General features: G+C 33.5%; 1 protein-coding gene across 3 annotated transcripts in view; it reads right to left on the bottom strand.

The window, feature by feature from the left end:
* LOC145296127 (uncharacterized) overlaps positions 1-19,980 on the bottom strand; it is a 169,016-nt gene that overhangs the window by 16,333 nt on the left and 132,703 nt on the right. For all 3 annotated transcript variants that reach the window (XM_080142279.1, XM_080142280.1, XM_080142281.1), the window contains one exon: positions 13,431-14,403. In XM_080142279.1, coding sequence (XP_079998405.1) covers positions 13,431-14,403 — 973 coding nt within the window. The remainder of the gene's footprint in view (positions 1-13,430; positions 14,404-19,980) is intronic.

The following is a 19,980-nucleotide window of genomic DNA, read 5'->3' as shown; positions in this document are numbered from 1 at the left end:
AGAACGCAACTGAAGCACTAAAAGTTTTGGCTTGAATTCTAACTGATGGCATTGAAGTCTTTTTTTTTTTTTTTTTTTTAACTTTTGAAATCAGTACTATATCTATAATATAAAACTGAATGTCTGTGTGTGTGTGTGTGTGTCTGGTCACGAATAGGCTCCTATATGGTTGACTATTTTAAAAACTGATTACATATAATGATAAATGTATCGAGACACAGGAATGGGTATGTTTGATCTGGCAGAACGGTGGCTCATTAAAATTGTGGGGTCTGCGTTCACGCCTGGTCCACAAAGTATGGAAATAAAAAATTTAAACATTAAAAAAAAACGTTTACAAATGTTTTTGATATAGATGTACATAAGAATACTTTGATAAGTATGTTTTAACTTAAATAGGGATGGTATAATAAAATTGTGGGGTCTGCGTTTGCGCCTGGCCTCCACAGAATGGAAATAGGCACAAACTTTAATAAAGACTTTTCATATCTATCTGCGTAAGTATACTTTGATAATTATGTTTCAGTTTGAAGAAATATGGTCTAATGAAATTATGGGATGCTCGTTCACACCTGACCTCCATAGAATGGAAATATGTCACAAAGTTTAACAAGGTTTTTTAATATAGTTCCACAGAGTATTGTGATAAGTGTTTCAGTGTGAACAGGTATGGTATAATAAATTATGGGGTATATCTATTTTATTTTTACTTTCATCGTATTTTGCTTTGGTTTTGATACCCCAAATTCGAAGCTATCTCTTTACAACCCTTCCTTTTCATAACCTATCATACTTTCATAAATCAGAGTCCATTTTCTGTAGGCTGTTTTTGAACCCAGTCAACGACGGGTACTTTTGCTAGTATATATATATATATATATATATATATATATATATATATATATATATATATATATATATATATATATATATAAATATTCAATAAACAACTGACTCTATAATAATAAATACAAAATCTGGCAAGTGCTCATCCGAGCTCCAATCTCTGGTCCCCCCTTGCCAATCTTTCACAATAAACACTTATCTAGCTGAAACCACTGTCAAAAATTTCCCCCACTCTTTATCTGTGCCAAAACCAAAATGTACATTCCATGAACAAAGCTTATTTCTTAGAAGTGCGTGCCTGTGGAACTGTTCCGTTTGCCTGTTTCCCACCTGACTACAACCTGGATGTCTTCAAGTCCAACATAAACAAATTCCTGATGAACCCCCCCCTTAAGCAAATCTCCAATACTAACATACTGTAAACACAATAACCCTTATCCCTGAGTGGCTTCCGGGCCTTGATAAGTGATGACTACCTTGTAAAAAAAAAAAAAATCTACATGAATTAAAATATATTCAAGCGTATTTTAATACCGGACAAGGTCCTCCACCCCCGATCCCGCTAGTCATAAATACAAACCACACAATGTAGACAATCCTGATATTTTATAATCCCTACATCATTTTTATCGCATTTCGTGTATGTTTTGCAACATTTGCTGCACTTTACGATATTTTTTGCTAATAAATTTGATTTGAAGAACTCGCGCATCACATAAACATACAACATAATAATATTGACACACCGGTTTACGTTAGATCACCAAAGTTAAGAACGTTGAACCTGGTCAGTACCAGATGAGTGACTTCCCTGCAAGAACGTGCTAATATCGTCAGCTCACCTGATCGGGATATTCATGCAACTGTGGACTGCTTGTTATTTTTATACTTTCATGAAATTTCCTCCTTTGGAGGAAGTCCGTTTAACACACCTACAGTTAGTGTTGCTTTGCTATAGGGGAATGCTTGTTAATTTCATACTCCCATGAAACTTCCTCCTTAAGAGGAAGCCAGTTCAACATGCATAGAAAGAGTGCTGCTTCAGTACCCCTTACATCATACAAACAATCATCGCATTTTGTGTATATATCCTCGAACTGCTCATTTACATGGTTTGTTGAACTTGGCTATTTTTTGCCAATAAATTTGATTTGATTAATCAAACCATCCAATAAATAAAAAAAAAAAAAAATGCATCATAAGAATCATCACATCAAACACAAAAATTCTAATCAACCTCACCTTCATTATACTTCTTCAGGAAAAGAAAAAAACCAAAAAATGAAGTAAAAATAAACTTCACCAAGAGAATTTTTTCTCTGCCAATATTTTTCCAAAGTTAGTCAATACATAAGCATCTTAGACTGCGAACCATTTCAAAAGGAAGTGAAATTAAAATAGTTTTGCCGTTACAATTACACTCCGCCCACGGGAGTCGAGTCAGAGCTTGAACAAATCTCAAAGTTTCCTTTTTGCTCTTTCCATAAAAATGTCTTAAAAAGCAGCAGCAGTTTAACATTTCTGGTTAACAAATTAAAAAGTTGCGCATTTATTTAATCATTCGATGCAAATTTTATACCAATACTTATACAGTCACCCTATACAAAACAGGTAAGATTATATGGTTATTCTCCAAAATTCTTATGACAAGATTTCCAGGTATTCATGTATGAAATTCTCACCCGCCACCCACCTCCCTGACCAAATCGTACTCTGCGTTAATATCTTCTTCATGAAATGGATATGGGAGATTTAGTATCATATGCGATTTTCACACAGATTGAAAAGTTAAAAATTACGAAATTATGGAAAATCAAATAACTTTTATCAAGTAATAAGGAAAACTATCTTTGGAATGCTTCTGAAATTTTAAGATGATTTGTTTTATTTGGATTGTTCGGACTACTGTTCTCATCTTTGTTGCTATTCAAACGACATTTGCATTTCGATGATTTTTGTATAAATAAGAATGACAACCAAGATGAGAACAGTAGTTCAAATAATACCGAATTTATCATCTGAAAAATTCAAAATCATTATCTTTTGAAATGTTTCTGAAATTTTGAGATGAGGATTGACAGTTTGTTTTATTTGGATTATTTCAATCCCACAAACCTCCGACAAACCTACTTATAACTACTGTTCTTATCTTACGTGTTATTCATACAACATTTCAGCAGATGTAACCTCCGGCCTTCTGCAGGTATATCTCTACAACGGTTGTTATTGGTGAATAGTGAAAAAAAGAATGTTTTTGTTCTTTTTTTCCAACTAACCACAGTCGTTAAAATTCAAAATGTGTGATGGTTTTATGAAACGGAAAGAACGTAGAGTCGTTTCGATTTTTGTCTAAATAAAAATGACAACCAAGATGAGGACAGTAGTCGAAATAATACAAGATTTATCAATCCTTATCTCAAAAATTTAAAAACATTATCTTTGAAATGTTTCTGAAATTTTGAAATGAGGAGTGATAATTTGTTTTATTTCGATTGTTCGGACTACTGTTCTCATCTTGAGCATTATTCGCACATTTCGACTGATGTAAGCTCTGATCTTCGTAGGGATTTTTATCCTGGGCCTCCAAGATCAACAGAGATTAGACAATTCCTGTTATGATCCACTCCTTGTTGATTGAGGGGGATGGGAGGGGAGTTTAGTTCTGTGCAGTTCTAGGAGGTCCAATCTCCCAGGCCTTATACCTTCTCTCTTTTTGAGAAGAGGGTTAGTTTATTACTAATCGCCTGAGGCGACCTTACCAGGGAACGCCGATAGTGCTGCCTAGGCACTTTTGGCAGGTATGAATGCTCCTCCTTTGAGGTGCTGACTTCTTAATCTCACTTTCGACACTGGTGTCACAGTTCTTGCAGTAACAGTAATAAACATCATCTTCAGGTGTATCAAAAAACAAGAATAGGTTTAAGACTCCCAAAATTCATACTAGAATTGTCTGCAAAGGCGTGTGGATAAAGTACATACATACCTCCGACAAACCCACTTAAGTAACAAAATCTCACCCCTTTACTATTGAGGTCCTAAATGCCAGAAGGCGTTCTACTCTAATAGTTTCTTTCCTCAAACAGCTAAACTTTGGAATTCCCTTCCTGCTACCTGCTTCCCTGACTGTACTGATATGCAGAAGTTTAAATGTAACGTAGAGCTCAAATAGTAGCCCATCACGTCCAAGTGGTGATGTGCCTTGTTAGGGGTGAACATGAGTAAAAAAAAAAATGAAGACCCAACCCTTGGTTTGTTTAAAAAAAAACAAAAAAAATAAATAAATAAATAAACACACACAAGAATTACATGCGTGCGTTCATCACTGATCGTCAAATAACAGAAAAAAATTAAATATTATGAAACAATTTCCTTTCAATCTGAATTTTGGTGTTGTGGTTATTAATATCTATAGTTTCCACCAATTAGGGGGCGCATGGAGATGTGTCTTTAGCAGCTTCCTGTCTGTGATGAAATATTCCGATATGTAGTCCTTATTCTAATCTTTTAATTTCTAATGGAATTTTCCACATTTCTGCTTAATCTAACCGTAGGTAGAAAATACTGTTTTTAACATTATTTTTACACACCAACATCCTATCTAATTACACTAGGTTCCTTAATTAAAATTGATCGTGAATAAATCTGGTAACAGTCTTAGTTTTTATGGGGATCAGTTGTACTTGAGGCACCCCAGGTGAGAAACGACCAGGTTATAAGCTTTATATTTTTTAATTCTTGTTTTGTTCCAAAAAGTCGGACATTGCAAATGATGATTCAAACTTAATGTCAGCATACCACGACTGCCTTTAGAGGTCAATCATTTGTGTATAGAGACAGAGGCTGTAAGTTAAAACCGCCACCTGGGGCATCATTATTTTTACCTTGATTTTGTCCCAAAATGAAATTAAATACTCCAAATTACAAAGTAAACATTACTCTTCTTAATCAGCAGAGTGTTATCCCTATGATAGGGACCCAGATATATAGAGAGGCAACCTAAGTGGGAAGTTGGGCAACAAGATGTTTGTTCACATTACATTTAAATTTCTGCATGTTGTTCAGTTGAGGAAGTAGGGAGGGAATTTCAAAATCAAAGGAAAGAAGTTATCAGAGTAGAAAGTTTTCCAGCATCTAGTGACCTCTACAGTAAAGGGGTGGGATTTTGCTACCAGTCGGATGTATTTGGGGATATTTTCATTGAGGATGTACAAATGCAGTACATTCATCGGAGCATGTTCCATGGAAGTACTTGTAAAACAGGAACAGAGATGTAGATGATGAAGGGGTGGAATTTTACTGCTAGTCAAGTGGGTTGGATGGGTATTTTAATTGAGGAGGTAGAAATGCACTAAGTTAACCAGACTACATTCCATGGAAGTACTTATAAAACAAGCACAGAGATGCAATACTGCAGTGATGTGACAGGGATAGGAGCTTAACAGACAGTGTGATACTTATTTGGGTCGAGACTCTTTTTTTACACCTTTTCTGAAAGAGATAGGCTAGTGGTTGGTGCATTAGTCCAAATGGGGTAACAATACTCCATGTAAGGGTGAATGGTGGCTTTACAGATATACAAGAAGATATACCTGACGTTACCCGGTATTAAAGTAACATTAAATTCCTTTAAAAAAAAAAAAAAAGGTAAAAAAAAAATTAAAAAAAAAACGGAAAGAAACTGAGAAATGTGCATGTGAGTATCATTTTTTTCCTAAACAGTTCTGTTCTTGTAAGTCAAAAAAAAAAAACAATACTCGAGCTGAGATCGAAACCAAAACCTAAGACAGTGAGTCATGTACGAATAACCATTAAGCTAGTAAACATAACGAAGCTGTCATGTGAACGATTCACGCATGCGTTTTCATGAAACAGTTGACAAAAAGATAAAAATCCGACAACTCTCACATACCAATTTTTCAATTTTCACTCCTTAGCAGCCCTTTTTTCTGGATTGAAAACTAATTAAAAAGTTTTCCACATGTCTAAATAACCTATATACCAAATTTCAAGTCTGTAAATCAAAAATTTGTTGATTATATAAGTTGAGAACTGTTCTCACACACACACACACACACACACACACACACACACACACACACACACATTCTCACTTTTATGGATATATAGACCAGCGATGGCACCTGACGTTGCCTGGTCATAAAATACGCTTAAATATGATATTTTGATTTATATAGAATTCATATTTATTATCACAAAGTCATTTCTCTAGGTACCCCCAAAGTGTTGCGTACTACGTCACCAATCTTAACAAAAAACACGTCATCAGTTCGTGTGTTTGTTGTAATTTCTATGGAAGAGCATTAGCACTATAAAATTTATATTATATTGATTAAAAAAAAAAATTGATAGTTGAACATTTATGTATTTATTAATCGTATATTTTGTAAAGCAAATAGATTTTTAATAACGAACTAGACAGACGATAAAATTAATTTTAACCTGTTCTGTTATACATGTATCTACAAATGCTTGTCCTTACAGGCTTCCGTATATTTTAGAAAAAAAGCGCAAATTTTGAGTTCAACCTCTGTCATTTTAAATAATCAAATCGAAACGATTTTTTTTTTTTTTTGTCGATTTTTCCTTTGCAATTTTTATTATCTCAAGAGTCATATATTATATTATATTAATATATTTTTTTAATATTGGAAACCTATTACATAAAAACTCGGTTTAAACTTCATATCACGTAATATTTGAATTTAATATCATTTAAAGCTTTTTAAAAATAATTATTTTTTAGAATTCGTTTTTTTTTTTGTTGTAATTCAAATAATTATGTTACTGAGAAAAAAAAAATCAATAAAAATTTATTTTATTTTTTTTTAACATAATATTAATGATTTTATGTCCAATTTTATTTACAACTTTGAGGTAAGTGAAAAAATGATGGGATTTTATATATATATATATATAAACTATTTTTTATTTATTTGATCTTTCCAGCTTTAAAAAATGTTAAAATTTTCATCGACCGACATTTATTTTTTTCAGTTTTCGTAACATGAAATAGGGGGGGGGGGGGGTTAGAACACCTAAAAAAAAAAAAAAATCCTCTAATATATTTAACGAAACCTACTTTTAATATGTAAGTTTATTTAATAATGAATAAATATCGAAAATTTCAGGTAAATATGACTAATATTTGATTTTTGCTAGAGTTTTAAAACATAGGTGTGTCAACGGCTTAAACCACGTCGTCACTACGTTGTTTTAATGCGTCGATAATGTAAACACGATTTTTGTCTCACATTTACATTATTTTTGTAAGCTGCAAATTTTTTTTAAAAATATTAGCAGTTTATTTGAAGCTTCGGGTTTGTATTACTGTACACATAGATTCGAAAAAGTTGTCAAAAAACAAATATATAACAAATAAATGTTATCAAAGGCAAGATAAGTTACTTTTCTACCAAACTGGATATATTTTTCGTGTTTTTATTCAATGTAACATGTTTATTCAGCTCGAAAACCATACAGTGTTTACCGATGTATTGGAACATTCAAGATGGCGTCTGATTCTCTCTTTAACACGGTAAGTTTGGGAAAAGGTGTTATAAATAAAAAACCCGGATAAAATACTGTTAAAAACTCGCTCAATATGTTACCGTGACATAGGTTGACATATATTCGGTGGGTTTTTAATAGTATTTTGTATAGTTTTTTTTATTTATAACACCTTTTTCCATACTTACGGTGTTAAAGAGGGTGTGAGACGCCATCTTGAATTTTCGAATACATCGGTAAACACTGTATGGTTTTTGAGCTGAATAAACATGTTACATTGAATAAAAACACAAAAAATATATCTAGTTTGGTAGAAAAGTAACTTATCTTGCCTTTGATAACATTCATTTATTATATATTTGTTTTTTGACAACTTTTTCGAATCTATGTGTACAGTAATACAAACCCGAAGCTTCTTTTAAATAGTAAAAAAAGTTTGGGTGATAATAAATTAATTATAGTTACATCGTGTTACATACAGGGGCTTAAAACTGGTGTGCATTGGAGGTACCTACATTTCTCTATTGATTATTATATTGTACCCAATATATAGTAGTGATTTAAAAAAAAAAATTATTTTGGTGCCATCAGCTAGAATCAGAACCAAAACATTTAGTGCTCTACCTGCATCTCTTATGTAACTATTGAGATAAGAAGGATTTAATATTAAACAACTTGAAGAAATTAATTGAATTTGGGCATACACAGAAAGTAAAAATATGTCAGCAAGTCGAAATGAACAGCTCGCATTTCAAATTGCCGACATATTTCTGTATGTGTAATTCATCCATCCAAACAAAGATTTTATTAGTTATAAATCATCCTTGATGAATGCTTTTTTATTTTATTTTATTTTTTTTTTTTTACATGAGAGTACCACTTATCAATACCTGAAGCCTATTCGAGGATAAGAGTTAATGAGTGTCTGGTGGTCACTGAGATTACAGCATATTAATTCGGGGTAGAAATGGATTATTTAGGGGGTGGGGGGATCAATAAGAACTTGCTTACATTGGAGTGAAGATGACCATATTGTAGTCAACCGAGAAGCAGGCTAGCAGAACAGCGTTCCACAGACGGCAGTATTAGGAAAGAAGCTTTGTTCATGGAATTTGCGTTTAGATTTCGGCACAGATAGAGAGTGGGAGAAATTGTTGACGATTAATATTTCCTGTTAATTTCAGTGTTACGTGATCAGTAATATCAAGGGTGTGAGTTTCATATTTCAATAAAATCAAATGCGGTTGAAAGCCAAATCACAACATAATATTAGGAAAATACACAAATATTTTGCTTGGAGCTAAACTCCATCCTCAGTATGTTTTCTTTCTTTTTTTTCTTTTCTTTTCTTCTTTCTTGCCATGTTGTAAAGTTGGAGAAAGAAAAGTGTTTGTAAAGAGCCGTGTGTTGTATCTCAGCGGTTGTATTTTGAAATGTTGGAACAGTGCGTAGACAATGCGAGAATAACGTCAAGGGTGTGAGTTCCATATAGAAACGTTGATTTAATTTGAATAAAATATGCATCAAGTGCGTTTGAAATGTTATAAATTTCAAACAAGTAAAATATTTGGTTATTTTCCTAATATTACGTTGTGATTTGGCTTTCAAGCGAACTTGGTGCGTATTTTATTTCATGTGATCAGTAGTTTAAGAGTTTATCGTTACACACAGATTTACTGATTGACAAATATGACGTCTTCTAGCCTAGTATAATAAGTAAACAAGTTCTTGTTGAGCCCCCCCCCCTCAAATAGTCCAGATTCATTACTAAACTACCACCTTACATTCATTAACCCTTATCCGTGAGTGGCCTTCGGGCCTCGATAAGTAGTAACTCCCTTGTAAAAAAAAAAAAAAAAAAAAAAAAAAAAAAGAAGCCTACCTTCTTCGCAGCAAACTTGGAAGTATATTCGATGTATTTTTTCTCATTCATATTGTTGGTGAATGTTAGAATGAAAGATACAATCAGCTATGACACCTGATGGTTGGAAATGTTTGTCATTTCCAAAGGAAATGAGCTTCGGCTTGGTAGCATTAAACCTGACATGGTTTCACTTTTTTTTTTGTGTGTGTTATCTACCTAGTTTATGGAAATTAAGACCCGGGCGACACCATGTAACCCTACCAGTCAATAATTCAAATAGATCTCTTGCCCAGAAATGGGGACCGGCTCTATGTTAACTTCAGTGAACGTCTTCAACGCCACCCTTTCAAACAATGACCATTAACAAAAGGCTAGATTAAATCAAGGGTGAAAAAAATTTCAAAAGATGATGGGGGGGGGGGGGGGCGGTCAGTTGTGTCCTCGAATGAGGAAGAAGAAGAAAGAGTTGAAGGTGAACGTTTGAAGCGGGCAGTTGTTTTTGGTGATAGCTACCAGGCAGTTTGAGCAAATCTGCCTCTCTCGGCTCGTTAAATCTTTTGATTCTATGACTAATGATGATGTATAGTGTAAAACTTAGTTGATTTTAAACAAATAAATGATTTGTTTCTGAATTTTTTAGATGAGGATTGGTTATTTGGATTCTTTGGATTACTGTTCTCACCTTGAGTGTCATTTTCCCAATGTTTCTGTAGACCCATGGTTAGAGTCCTTGAAAAAAAAAAAATCAATTGTAAAAGTGATATTCTTCTGAATGTTGAAGGTTCAATTCTCAGAATGGGTGACCAAAAAATACAATTGTGAATGGCTTAGGACATCTATCTAGTCATGGCTGACAAAACAAGAGCATTCTACCCCCGTGAAGTAAATAAAGGGTTTCGTTCGAAATTCTGTCCAGATTCCAGAGTTTGAGAGAAACATTACTGAGTTTGACAGGATACGCTGTTAGTTTTTGAATTGAAAATAAATTTATATTATTGCATATAATGCGAAAGTTTTTTTTTGTTTTTTTTATCTTAAACGTAATTCAAGTGATTTGATGAATGAAAAAAAAAAAAAGGAGACAAAAGGATAAACTACCAAAATATTTAAATTATGTTAATTTTCAGGAAGAATAAGAGGAATTAAATAAAAATTAGTTTTGAAAAGTAGAGCAGATTTATATATAAACTAGCAGACCACTTGGTATTGCTTGGTCGTAAAATACACATAAATATTATATTTTAATTCATGCAGAAACTGAGACATGCGCATGTGAGTATTATGTTTTTTTTTTCTAAACAGTTCATTTCTTGTAAGTAAAAAAGTAATACTCGAGCTGAGATCAAAATCTAAAGACAGTGAGTCAAGTACAATAACCATTAGGCCAGCTTGCCATGATCTTTAAAAAGTGTTTCCAAACCTACTTATTCTTAACATTAGGAAGCTGTCATGTGAATGAGGTATGCATGTGCAGTTGTGAAACAGTTGACAAATAGACCAATCCGATGACCCCCCCGCCCACATACCAATTTTTTTCAATTTTGACCCCATAGCAACCCTTTTACCGAGATGAAGACAGATTTAAAAGTTTTACACATCTGAATACCGTATATACCAAATTTCAAGTCTGTAGATAAAAAATATGATGAGTATATAGGTTGAGAGTTGTCCTCACAAAAACAAACACACACACATTTTCATAGCTGTATAGATTAGAAGGGCGGTAATCTCCAAAAATACCGTTAGGGCTTACAACATGGCCGCCAAAAGAGTCACGTGATCCGGTTGATCCAAAACATGAATCGTGCAAATGGAAAACGCAGCCTTGAAGGCAAACTTTGACAAACAATCACAATTTGTTTGTATTTAATTTTTTGTTGATATAATGTTGTTATAAAAATAGGCAAACTTTGAGAAACAATCTTAGGTTGTTTTTAGTTAAAACAGTGTTTATAAAAAGTATTTTATTCAGAACAAACAAGTGGTCGACTAGGTGTATCAGAATTTTAGGCGGAATTTTTGACACCCCCAACAAAAAACTGCGAATAAAATATATAAAACTCGTAATTTCTGTTTTTAAAGTGGGTTGTCAATTTTCTTTATGAAATATACTTCCAAAATAAACTATTACAGTCGTTAAAACATAATAGAAGTATTATTTTTTATTTTTTAAAAACAATGTTTACAAAATGTCTACGCACGTTCGTAGACATTTTGTAAACATTTAAAAAACAAACAAACTGTGATTGTTTCTCAACAAAAAATTAAATGACCGTTCTAAATAAATTATTTATTATTATGATATTGAAAAACTGTTTTTGTACTTAATTATTATGCTTGTTTGTCAAAGTTTGCTTTAAATTTGCGTTTTCCGGTTTCGTAATACGGCGATTCATGTTTTGGATCAACCGGATCACGTGACTCTTCTGGCAGCCATGTTGTAAGCCCTAACGGTATTTTTTGGAGATTACCAGAAGGGCTACCTGGCATTTCCCGGGACCAAAAGTGTAACATGTTTCTAGTAAAATTTTCATCTCTACCCCTTTTTTACCAGTCTCTCTTCCCCATTTTTCCTTCCCTATCCCCATTCTTTTTTTCTCCATTCAGCCGGTTCCTCTCTTTAAACACACAGCGACAACTTCACCCCTTGAGGATTGAGTTGAAAATTAACTTCTTGATAAAAAAAAAATCAGAGTTAATACCTTTAGAATATCAAATGGTTAAAACACCCACCCACCCCCGCCGACGAAATATGCACCAGTTTAGGATGAAGGAATGAATAATTTATTTTAAATTTTAGATATTAGCAATGCTGCTCAAGAATATGCCAACTTTGTGGGTTGGTGTTTTGTATTTTTTTTTTTTGCTTTTAACTTGACATACACAGACATACAACTGCCCTTTATATAATAGAAGATATGTAATGTAAGTTATACTTTTTTTTAAACAATACTTAGAGTTAAATGAATAGCCAACAGATAGTTGTGTGGTTTTACTTGTAAACTATTAGATAAAAAAAGCCATAAAAATATTTTAAAAAAAAAAAAAATAAAAAAAAAAATAAAAAGATGTCCTGAATTTCCTCTATATAAAAAACAAAAATAAGGAACAATCTGTATGATGTACGTACCTATGACAAAACGAAAATATCATATTCCAAAAATCATATAAATTGATCAAAGTTTTATTTTTCTCTATATAAATAAAATGAACTCATTTTTTCCCGTCTGATTTTGACATTAATAGGATTAAAAATCAAGATATTTCATGCAAATATAATATGCACAAACGGCAGAACAATATCTGAGGTGTGTTATAGGCTTATTATTTCTCAAATTCCTTGATAATCTTAGATTTCTATACTTTTTCTGCTGAGAAGTCACGGCCAAAATCGGTTAAGATCAATGGAAGTGGTAAAATATTTTCTCTCTAATAAATTCCTCCTCCCCCTGCCACCACTTAACACCGTTTGGGGATCGTTCACAAGGAACAGTTGAGAAGAGAACACCGGTTTGGCTTCGTAGTTCTTTCATGTGAAGTTAGTTAAAATCACTAAACTAAGCTGCAGTGCTCTGTGGCGTAGTGGTTAGCGTGCTGGACAATTCACATTATATTTTCACGTTCGTGCCGACCTACCTTAGTCGTTTTTTTTTTTTTTTTTTTTTTTTTTTTTCCTAAACAACTGGAATGGACTTTTCTTGGTGGCCGAACTGTTAACGTTGCAGATGTTTTTTTTGTTTTTTTTTTCACACTTTATTTTCCTACTTTTACTCATGATTCCGGGTTTGATCCTTCCTACTTACCTACCATAACATTTTTTAACCCCCCCCCCCGTCCCGGAAACAAACACTCGGGCAACGCCGGGTACCCCCGCTAGTTATATAAGAAAATCAAATTTTATGAGTATTTGAGGAGTGACTTGTCTCACCTGCCATTTTTTTTTTGGTGGGGGGGAAATAAACAAATAAGAGATATAACTCAATATTACAAAATTTCAAAGTTTCATGTTGTTAGGTTTAAAAATTTCCATTAATCACTTAAAAAATATTTTCTTTATAACAATAAAACTAATTGATCAATTTATGTGATTTTTGGAATAGGATATTTTCATTTTGTCACGGGCACATAGATTATACAGATTTTACTTTATTTTTGGGGAATTCTAAAAAAAAAAGTAAAATAAAAAACTTACCAATCTCTCTTTCTCTTCTGCTGCCATTGCCAATTGTAATTCCAAAGTTTCCCAATCCATTTTCGGTAAAGTATTTTCCATATCATAGATTTCACATTCTTGCTCGTCATCGTTAAGTTCATTATTTGCTGAATTATATTTGGGCTTATTTTCCCAAAGAGGCAAGTTTGGCTTCCCCCTCCGGGGACTCACCTTTGAGGAATCCGTCATTGTCAGATCTTTGGGTTTCAAAGAGGAACGGATCTCTTTATCGTCACTTATTATTGTCTCTGGATCACAACAGTCGACACTATCTAATTCATTGCTATTTTCATCCTTTACATATTCATAAGAACATAGTAGTTCCTGGCCAGGTTCGACGGGTGTGGTCAAAGCAGATTCAGCCAAGGAACTCTCTTCGCTCATTGGACTGTAATCACACAAGTTAGTTTTGTGGAGATCAAATGGTAAGACATCGGCATCGATTTTCTTCAGTTCTGCAAATTCCTGAGCCAAACTCAGAAAGTTCACCTTTTTCACTCTTTTCTTGAACTCCTCATCCGTTTCATCGGGCTGCTGCTTCAGGGTTTTGTTGCCGATCGAATACGTGTTGCATTTTTCCGCAAGATTCTCTTTCTGTAAATCTTCTGCTTGGAAAATGTCTATGTCATTGTCGGCAAGGTCGCGCAGCGGGCCGACAACTTCAGAGTAGTCAGAGTGAACGGACTCGCATTCAGCGTCGAGAACGTGTTTGAAAGGTAACAGGGGTTTATCGGAGAGGTGTAAAGTGGAAAGGTCGTACTTCAGATCGCCGCCAGGTTGGTTTTCTGGCAGATGTAATGGCAATCCGCACGAGTTATCTTTTCCTGCTGCTTCCGTAATGACGTCTGGTTGATTTGGAGGCATATTATTGTAGTTATTGTTGTTGTTATTATTGTTCACATGTTTTTTGAAGTCAGTAATTTCATGCGCATCTTTCAAGGAGTCGCCTTCGCTAGAAAACAAAGCAAAAAAAATAAATGAATAAAAGAGGAAACAAAGTTAAAGAATTATCGGTTTAAACAAGCAGGAATTATACTGTGTAACCCGGATATAAGAGACCTGAATAAAAAAAACAAAACGGATATAAAAGATTTTCTGTGGTCCCAAATTAGAACCTATGTTAATGCACTGTGTAACCCGGATATAAGAAACCATGATACAAGAGAGTTGTACGCTCCGGAGGGGTCTCTTATATCCGGGTTACACTGTATTATATTATTTGTATATATTTTTTAATGGCACTCGCTGCAGACAATTCATGAAACCACCTGATGTAAGGAGCTAAAAAAAAATAAATAAAATAATAAAAAAAAAAGGTACTACTCCAAAATCACAAACTAACCAATAACAAGTGTTAAAATAGATTCTGACCCAGAAAACAGCAATTTTTCCCCTTTGTCAGAAACATCATTCACAGGATGTAAAAGCTTAAAGACAAAATAAGGAAAGCTGCTGAAAGTAAACCTAAGACTCACTTTCTACTCTCCATCAATAAACATTTTATAAACACAGACTGAGAAAATGGACCAAACGGAAAAGAATTGGTTGCATCAATACATTGAATACTGCATGTTTAGTGGTGTGCATATTGCACAATGGCAATAGACATACATATATTAAGAGAAAAAAAAATTGCGCTTGAAATGCATTGGTATCTTTGAAATAATAATGGAAAAAAGTTCCATAATTTTTATTATGAGCCACTTGAGATTTTACAAAAGTAATGTTCATTGCAAATGGAACAGTCAGTTTTTTTTGTCCATAGATTAACAGCTGATAAATCTTGAATGTTCTTGTGGTGTAATCCACGTGACATCTATATACAGAGTGACTGGAAAATAACTCCCTCGACCATAAATTTATCACTAACATAATTCTTAAAATCTCAACTCCCTTCACAATATTCATCACCATTCATCCTTCCATCTTGTTAACCCTAAGCTTCAAATGAGTTTTTAGCTTTGATAAGTGTTAACTCGTCAGTAAAAAAAAAATTCTGTGAAATCAGTTGATGCGGTTCCCAGGCATATTGAAAAGTGAGTGTCGAATGCTGGCCCCTATGTAGAATTCTAAATAAAACCTCATGCTATACACTTTCTTATTAAATTCATTTCTTGTAAGAATTATATTCTAGTAATCACAAGCATGTACTCTGCATTATTACTGTAACGTCTATCAAAATAAAACACTGTTGATTTTAAACTGTGTATAAATAAATAAAAAATAAATTAAAATTGTACTCATTTTTTGTATTATTTGGACTATGATTCTCATCTTGTTTTTTTTTTTTTTTTTTTCCCCAACGTTTCGGTTGATGTAACCTCCAGCCATCTTCAGGTGCATTCCCACTGGATGTTATTTGTGAATAGTGAAAAAATGTTTGGTTTCTTTGCTTTCCTAATGAACACAGCCGTTAGAAATTTAAAATGCTAATAGCGCCAAGTCTTTCTTTGTTTTATATTAATAACTCCGGGTCCATTCCGGATTTTTGATATGATGAATGTATATTTTTGAGATAAGGATTTATAATTATTTTTTGTATTATTTGCGTTATGATTCTCATCTTGGTTGTTTTTAAAAATTTTTTTTTGTTGTTTTTTTCACAATATTTGCATTTTAAATTTTTAACGGCTGTGTTCGTTGGGAAAGCAAATAAACCAAACATTTTGGTCGGAGGTTACATCGATCGAAACGTTGTGAAAAAAAAATTATTAACAACTAAGATGAGAATCATAGTCCAAATAATACAAAAATAATAAATCCTCATCTAAAAAATACACTTTCAAAATGTTACTCGTTTTAAACCTGTGATCTTGATTTGAAGGAGAATCCTTTTGTCACAACCTTGACAGAGACCGCATGATTGATACTACGGCCAGTGTTGGAATCCAGCACCAAATTTGGACGAAGACAAAGCGAATGCATACGCAGTTTCTCATACTAAACCAAAATCCTATTTTCTTTGTCCATATAATATGGACACATACATAGAAGCAGATTAATTTTGAAGACAATTTCTAAAAGCTGCCCAACAACTGTCAGCATGTAAAACAATCATTCAAATATGATGACGATGGCATAGATCTTTGCAAAACATGAACACTGGTACTAAATTTATTTTGGTAGCATAATTAGCCACCAAACTATGACCGTTCAAAGTTTGTTGGAAATTATAAAATTTGCTGTCTTGTGTGCTATTGGTCTTTAAGTCAAATTTCACAGCATATATATTTATTAAAAGAAAAATGTTTTGAACAATTGAAAACTAATGAACGTAGTGGTACTCGGCATTGCTTGAAGCCATATATAATTAAATAGAAATGAAATTATGTGTAACACCATTATATTCAAATTTCCATGGGAGTATTGTTGACTATTTCTACGATATGAGTTGAATTCTTGACGTACAATAGAGATCTGTATATGATTGGGGTGATTATATCTACCAGGAACCATCGTACATCAAGAATTTAGCTCACTTTGTGTAAATAATAAACAATGTTCCCATTCATTCCAACCAAATGGTGAGTCTAAATGTAGTCAGTCTGTTCATGAAAGTACTCATTGATGAGACTAACAGTGGCACGGGATAAACTGACTTCTGAGGCTTCATTGAAAGAACACACTTTCATCCCAATAGACAATATAACGGAGATGTTGACCTTTTGTGTAGAAACTACATACTTCATGATAGGATCTGGTATATATCGGCAGGAAGAAGGTCTGGCAATGGAATCAGCATTGTCCCCAGTACTGGCCAATGCATACATTGAATACTTTGAGAAAATGGCATTAGGATCAACATCACTAAAGCCAACAATGTGGTTGTTATATGTAGATGACCCATTCATACTCTGGTCTCACCAGAAAGATGTTCAAACATTATTGCTCCTAGATGTGCTGATAACCCATACTGGTCAAGGGTTTATGTCAGCTGTTATACCAAAAGCCAACTTTCACTGGACAATACCTAAACTTTGACTCCGACCATCCATGTAATGTAAAGAAAGGAACCGTCCATTGCCCACAACATGTAGTAAAAGCAATACGTAGTAAAAGCAGTACATATCAAGATGAGATGGACAGTTTAAGAAAAATCCTCCACCAAAAACAGAGAGGTTGACATCAGCTCTAAGAAATCTGGACCAGACACGAAAGGACACCACCCAGAAACTCACCACAATTTGTATACCATACATGAAGGGCTCAGAAAAACTTCACCGAATATATAATATGGCCATCAGAACAATATTCAGAAGCGATTAGCTCTCCGGAAACATTTTGTGCAACGCAAACACCCTACAGAAAAAAAAATCATGACTAAGAATTGTATGTGTATATATATATATATATATATACTTTTTACATAGGCATCACCATTTATCAAGGCCAAGAGGCTACTTGAGGATGAGGGTTAAAGAGTGTACAGTAGAAATTGGACAATATAGTAATCGTTAGTAATGGAAATTCGGTAAATTTGTTAACTTATACGGAACGGCTCATCAAAAACTTGTTTACGTTAGACTTGAAAACAACAGAAGACAATTCCATAGGCATGCAGTTCTAAGAAAGAAGCTTTGCTCATGGAATCTACGTTTAGGTTTATGCACAGATAAAGAGTGGGGGAAATTAGTGATAGTGTTTTCTGCTAGATGGGTGTTTCTTGTGAAAGTTTGGCGAGGGGGGACCATAGATTGGAGCTCAGCCGAGCACTTGTCATGAAAATAACGATAAAACAGAAACAAACTCGCAACATCTTTTCTGTGAGAAAGAGGTCGCAGGGAACAGAAAAGGACATCCCCTACAAGGCTATGGAGTCTATTTTGAACTTTATCAAGGCAGGATAAGTCCTTTCTAGCAACTCCTGCCCAAATGTGGCAACAGTACTCCATCCTTGGACATACCTGGCTCTTATATATAAAATCCTATGTAGATGTGGAAAACTATACAAAGGTGGGACATGTTGACCACTAAAAGTAATGATAGAACAATGTTGAAAAACCGTAATACGTGGAGAAATTTAAAAAAAAATCGGGTATGATTGACCCTATCTGGATGGAAAAGGTAAACCATCTAGCATTATGGGATGGAGTTAAAATTATAAGTAGAGAAAAATGGTGAAGACCAAGACGACTCAAAGAAGCAGCACATATGATGAGAGACAATCAATTACTAAGTAGACCTAGTATTGAATTTAACACGATATAGCAACTGTTGAGAATAGATCAGATATATAGTAATAAGTAAACTACATATATATATATATATATATATATATGTATATATATATGTATACATATATACACAGTAATAATAATTAGTAATAAATAGTGATAGTTACAACTAAAAATAAATAGATTTAAGACTCCCAAAATTCGTACTAGAGTTGTCCGCAAGGTCTGCATTGTTGCAGTAGTTAAGAAACTTGGAAAAATCAATTGTGAAAGCAATATTCTCCTGAATGTTGAAGGTTCAATTCTCAGTGTGGCCGACCGAAAAATACAATTGTGAATTTCTTAGGACCTTTATCCAGTCACGGCTGATGGAACGAGAGCATGCTACCCCTATGAAGTAAACAAAGGGTTCTGTTCGAAATTCTGTCCAAATTCCCGAGTTCAACAAGATACACCTGAAGAAGGTTGTAGGTTACATCAACCGAAACATTGTAATGAGAGTAGTAGTCCAAAGAATCCAAATAATACAAATTTGTGGCTACTTGTTTTGTAACTTTTAACTGTTCACACACACACACACACACACACACACACACCTGCCCTTTATATAATGGTCTGTACATAACTGGTGTTACCAGGAATGCAGTGAAGTCAATTTTTGCTTGTAGAACTTTTTAACTTAACAAGGTTTTAAAAGCAAACATTGTTAAAATATATATATATATATATATTGTTATTTCATTAAATAAAATAGACTTTTTTTTGTCTATTTATTCTGCTTTTGATCCTTTCCAAATTCTGAATAACAGTCATCACTTCTGGTTAAAACTGGTTGATGTTATCGCCATATTTTTCGTAAGTTTGAGAACTTTCCAATCATTCTGGATTCATTGTCAAGGATAGATTAATCGAACTGGTATCGAACAATTTATATAAATTGTTTTTGTGTGTGTGTGTGTTTTTTTTTTTTTTAAATAATAATGTGTATATTTAAGTGAAGACCATTATTTGGAAGTTGGACAGGATCAAAAACAGAATTAAGACAAAAAATGTCTATTTTATTTAACAGAAAATACGATGCCTATCTATATCTATAAAAGTGATAATGTATGTGTGTGTGTGTGTGTACATTTCCCTACCTAATAACTGTCAATAAAGGTCAGAGTAGTTTTAGCATCAACGACAGACATTAACAAGAGAATTGATAAATACACAAGAAACGTTTCAATTAACTTCAGTCGAAATTCTCATAAAAAGCCCCTTTCCTGGGGCTAACACTTGATCTCTACATGAGATTCATAGATATTTGAATATTTCATTTAAGTTCTACTTTAACAGACTATGGATACCCACGA

Source organism: Euprymna scolopes, chromosome 16, assembly GCF_053919585.1.
Source record: "Euprymna scolopes isolate OS-2025 chromosome 16, ASM5391958v1, whole genome shotgun sequence".
Classification (NCBI taxonomy): Eukaryota; Metazoa; Mollusca; class Cephalopoda; order Sepiida; family Sepiolidae; genus Euprymna; species Euprymna scolopes.
The sequence above is the reverse complement of the archived record's forward strand: the minus strand, read 5'-3'. Positions and strand labels throughout refer to the sequence as shown.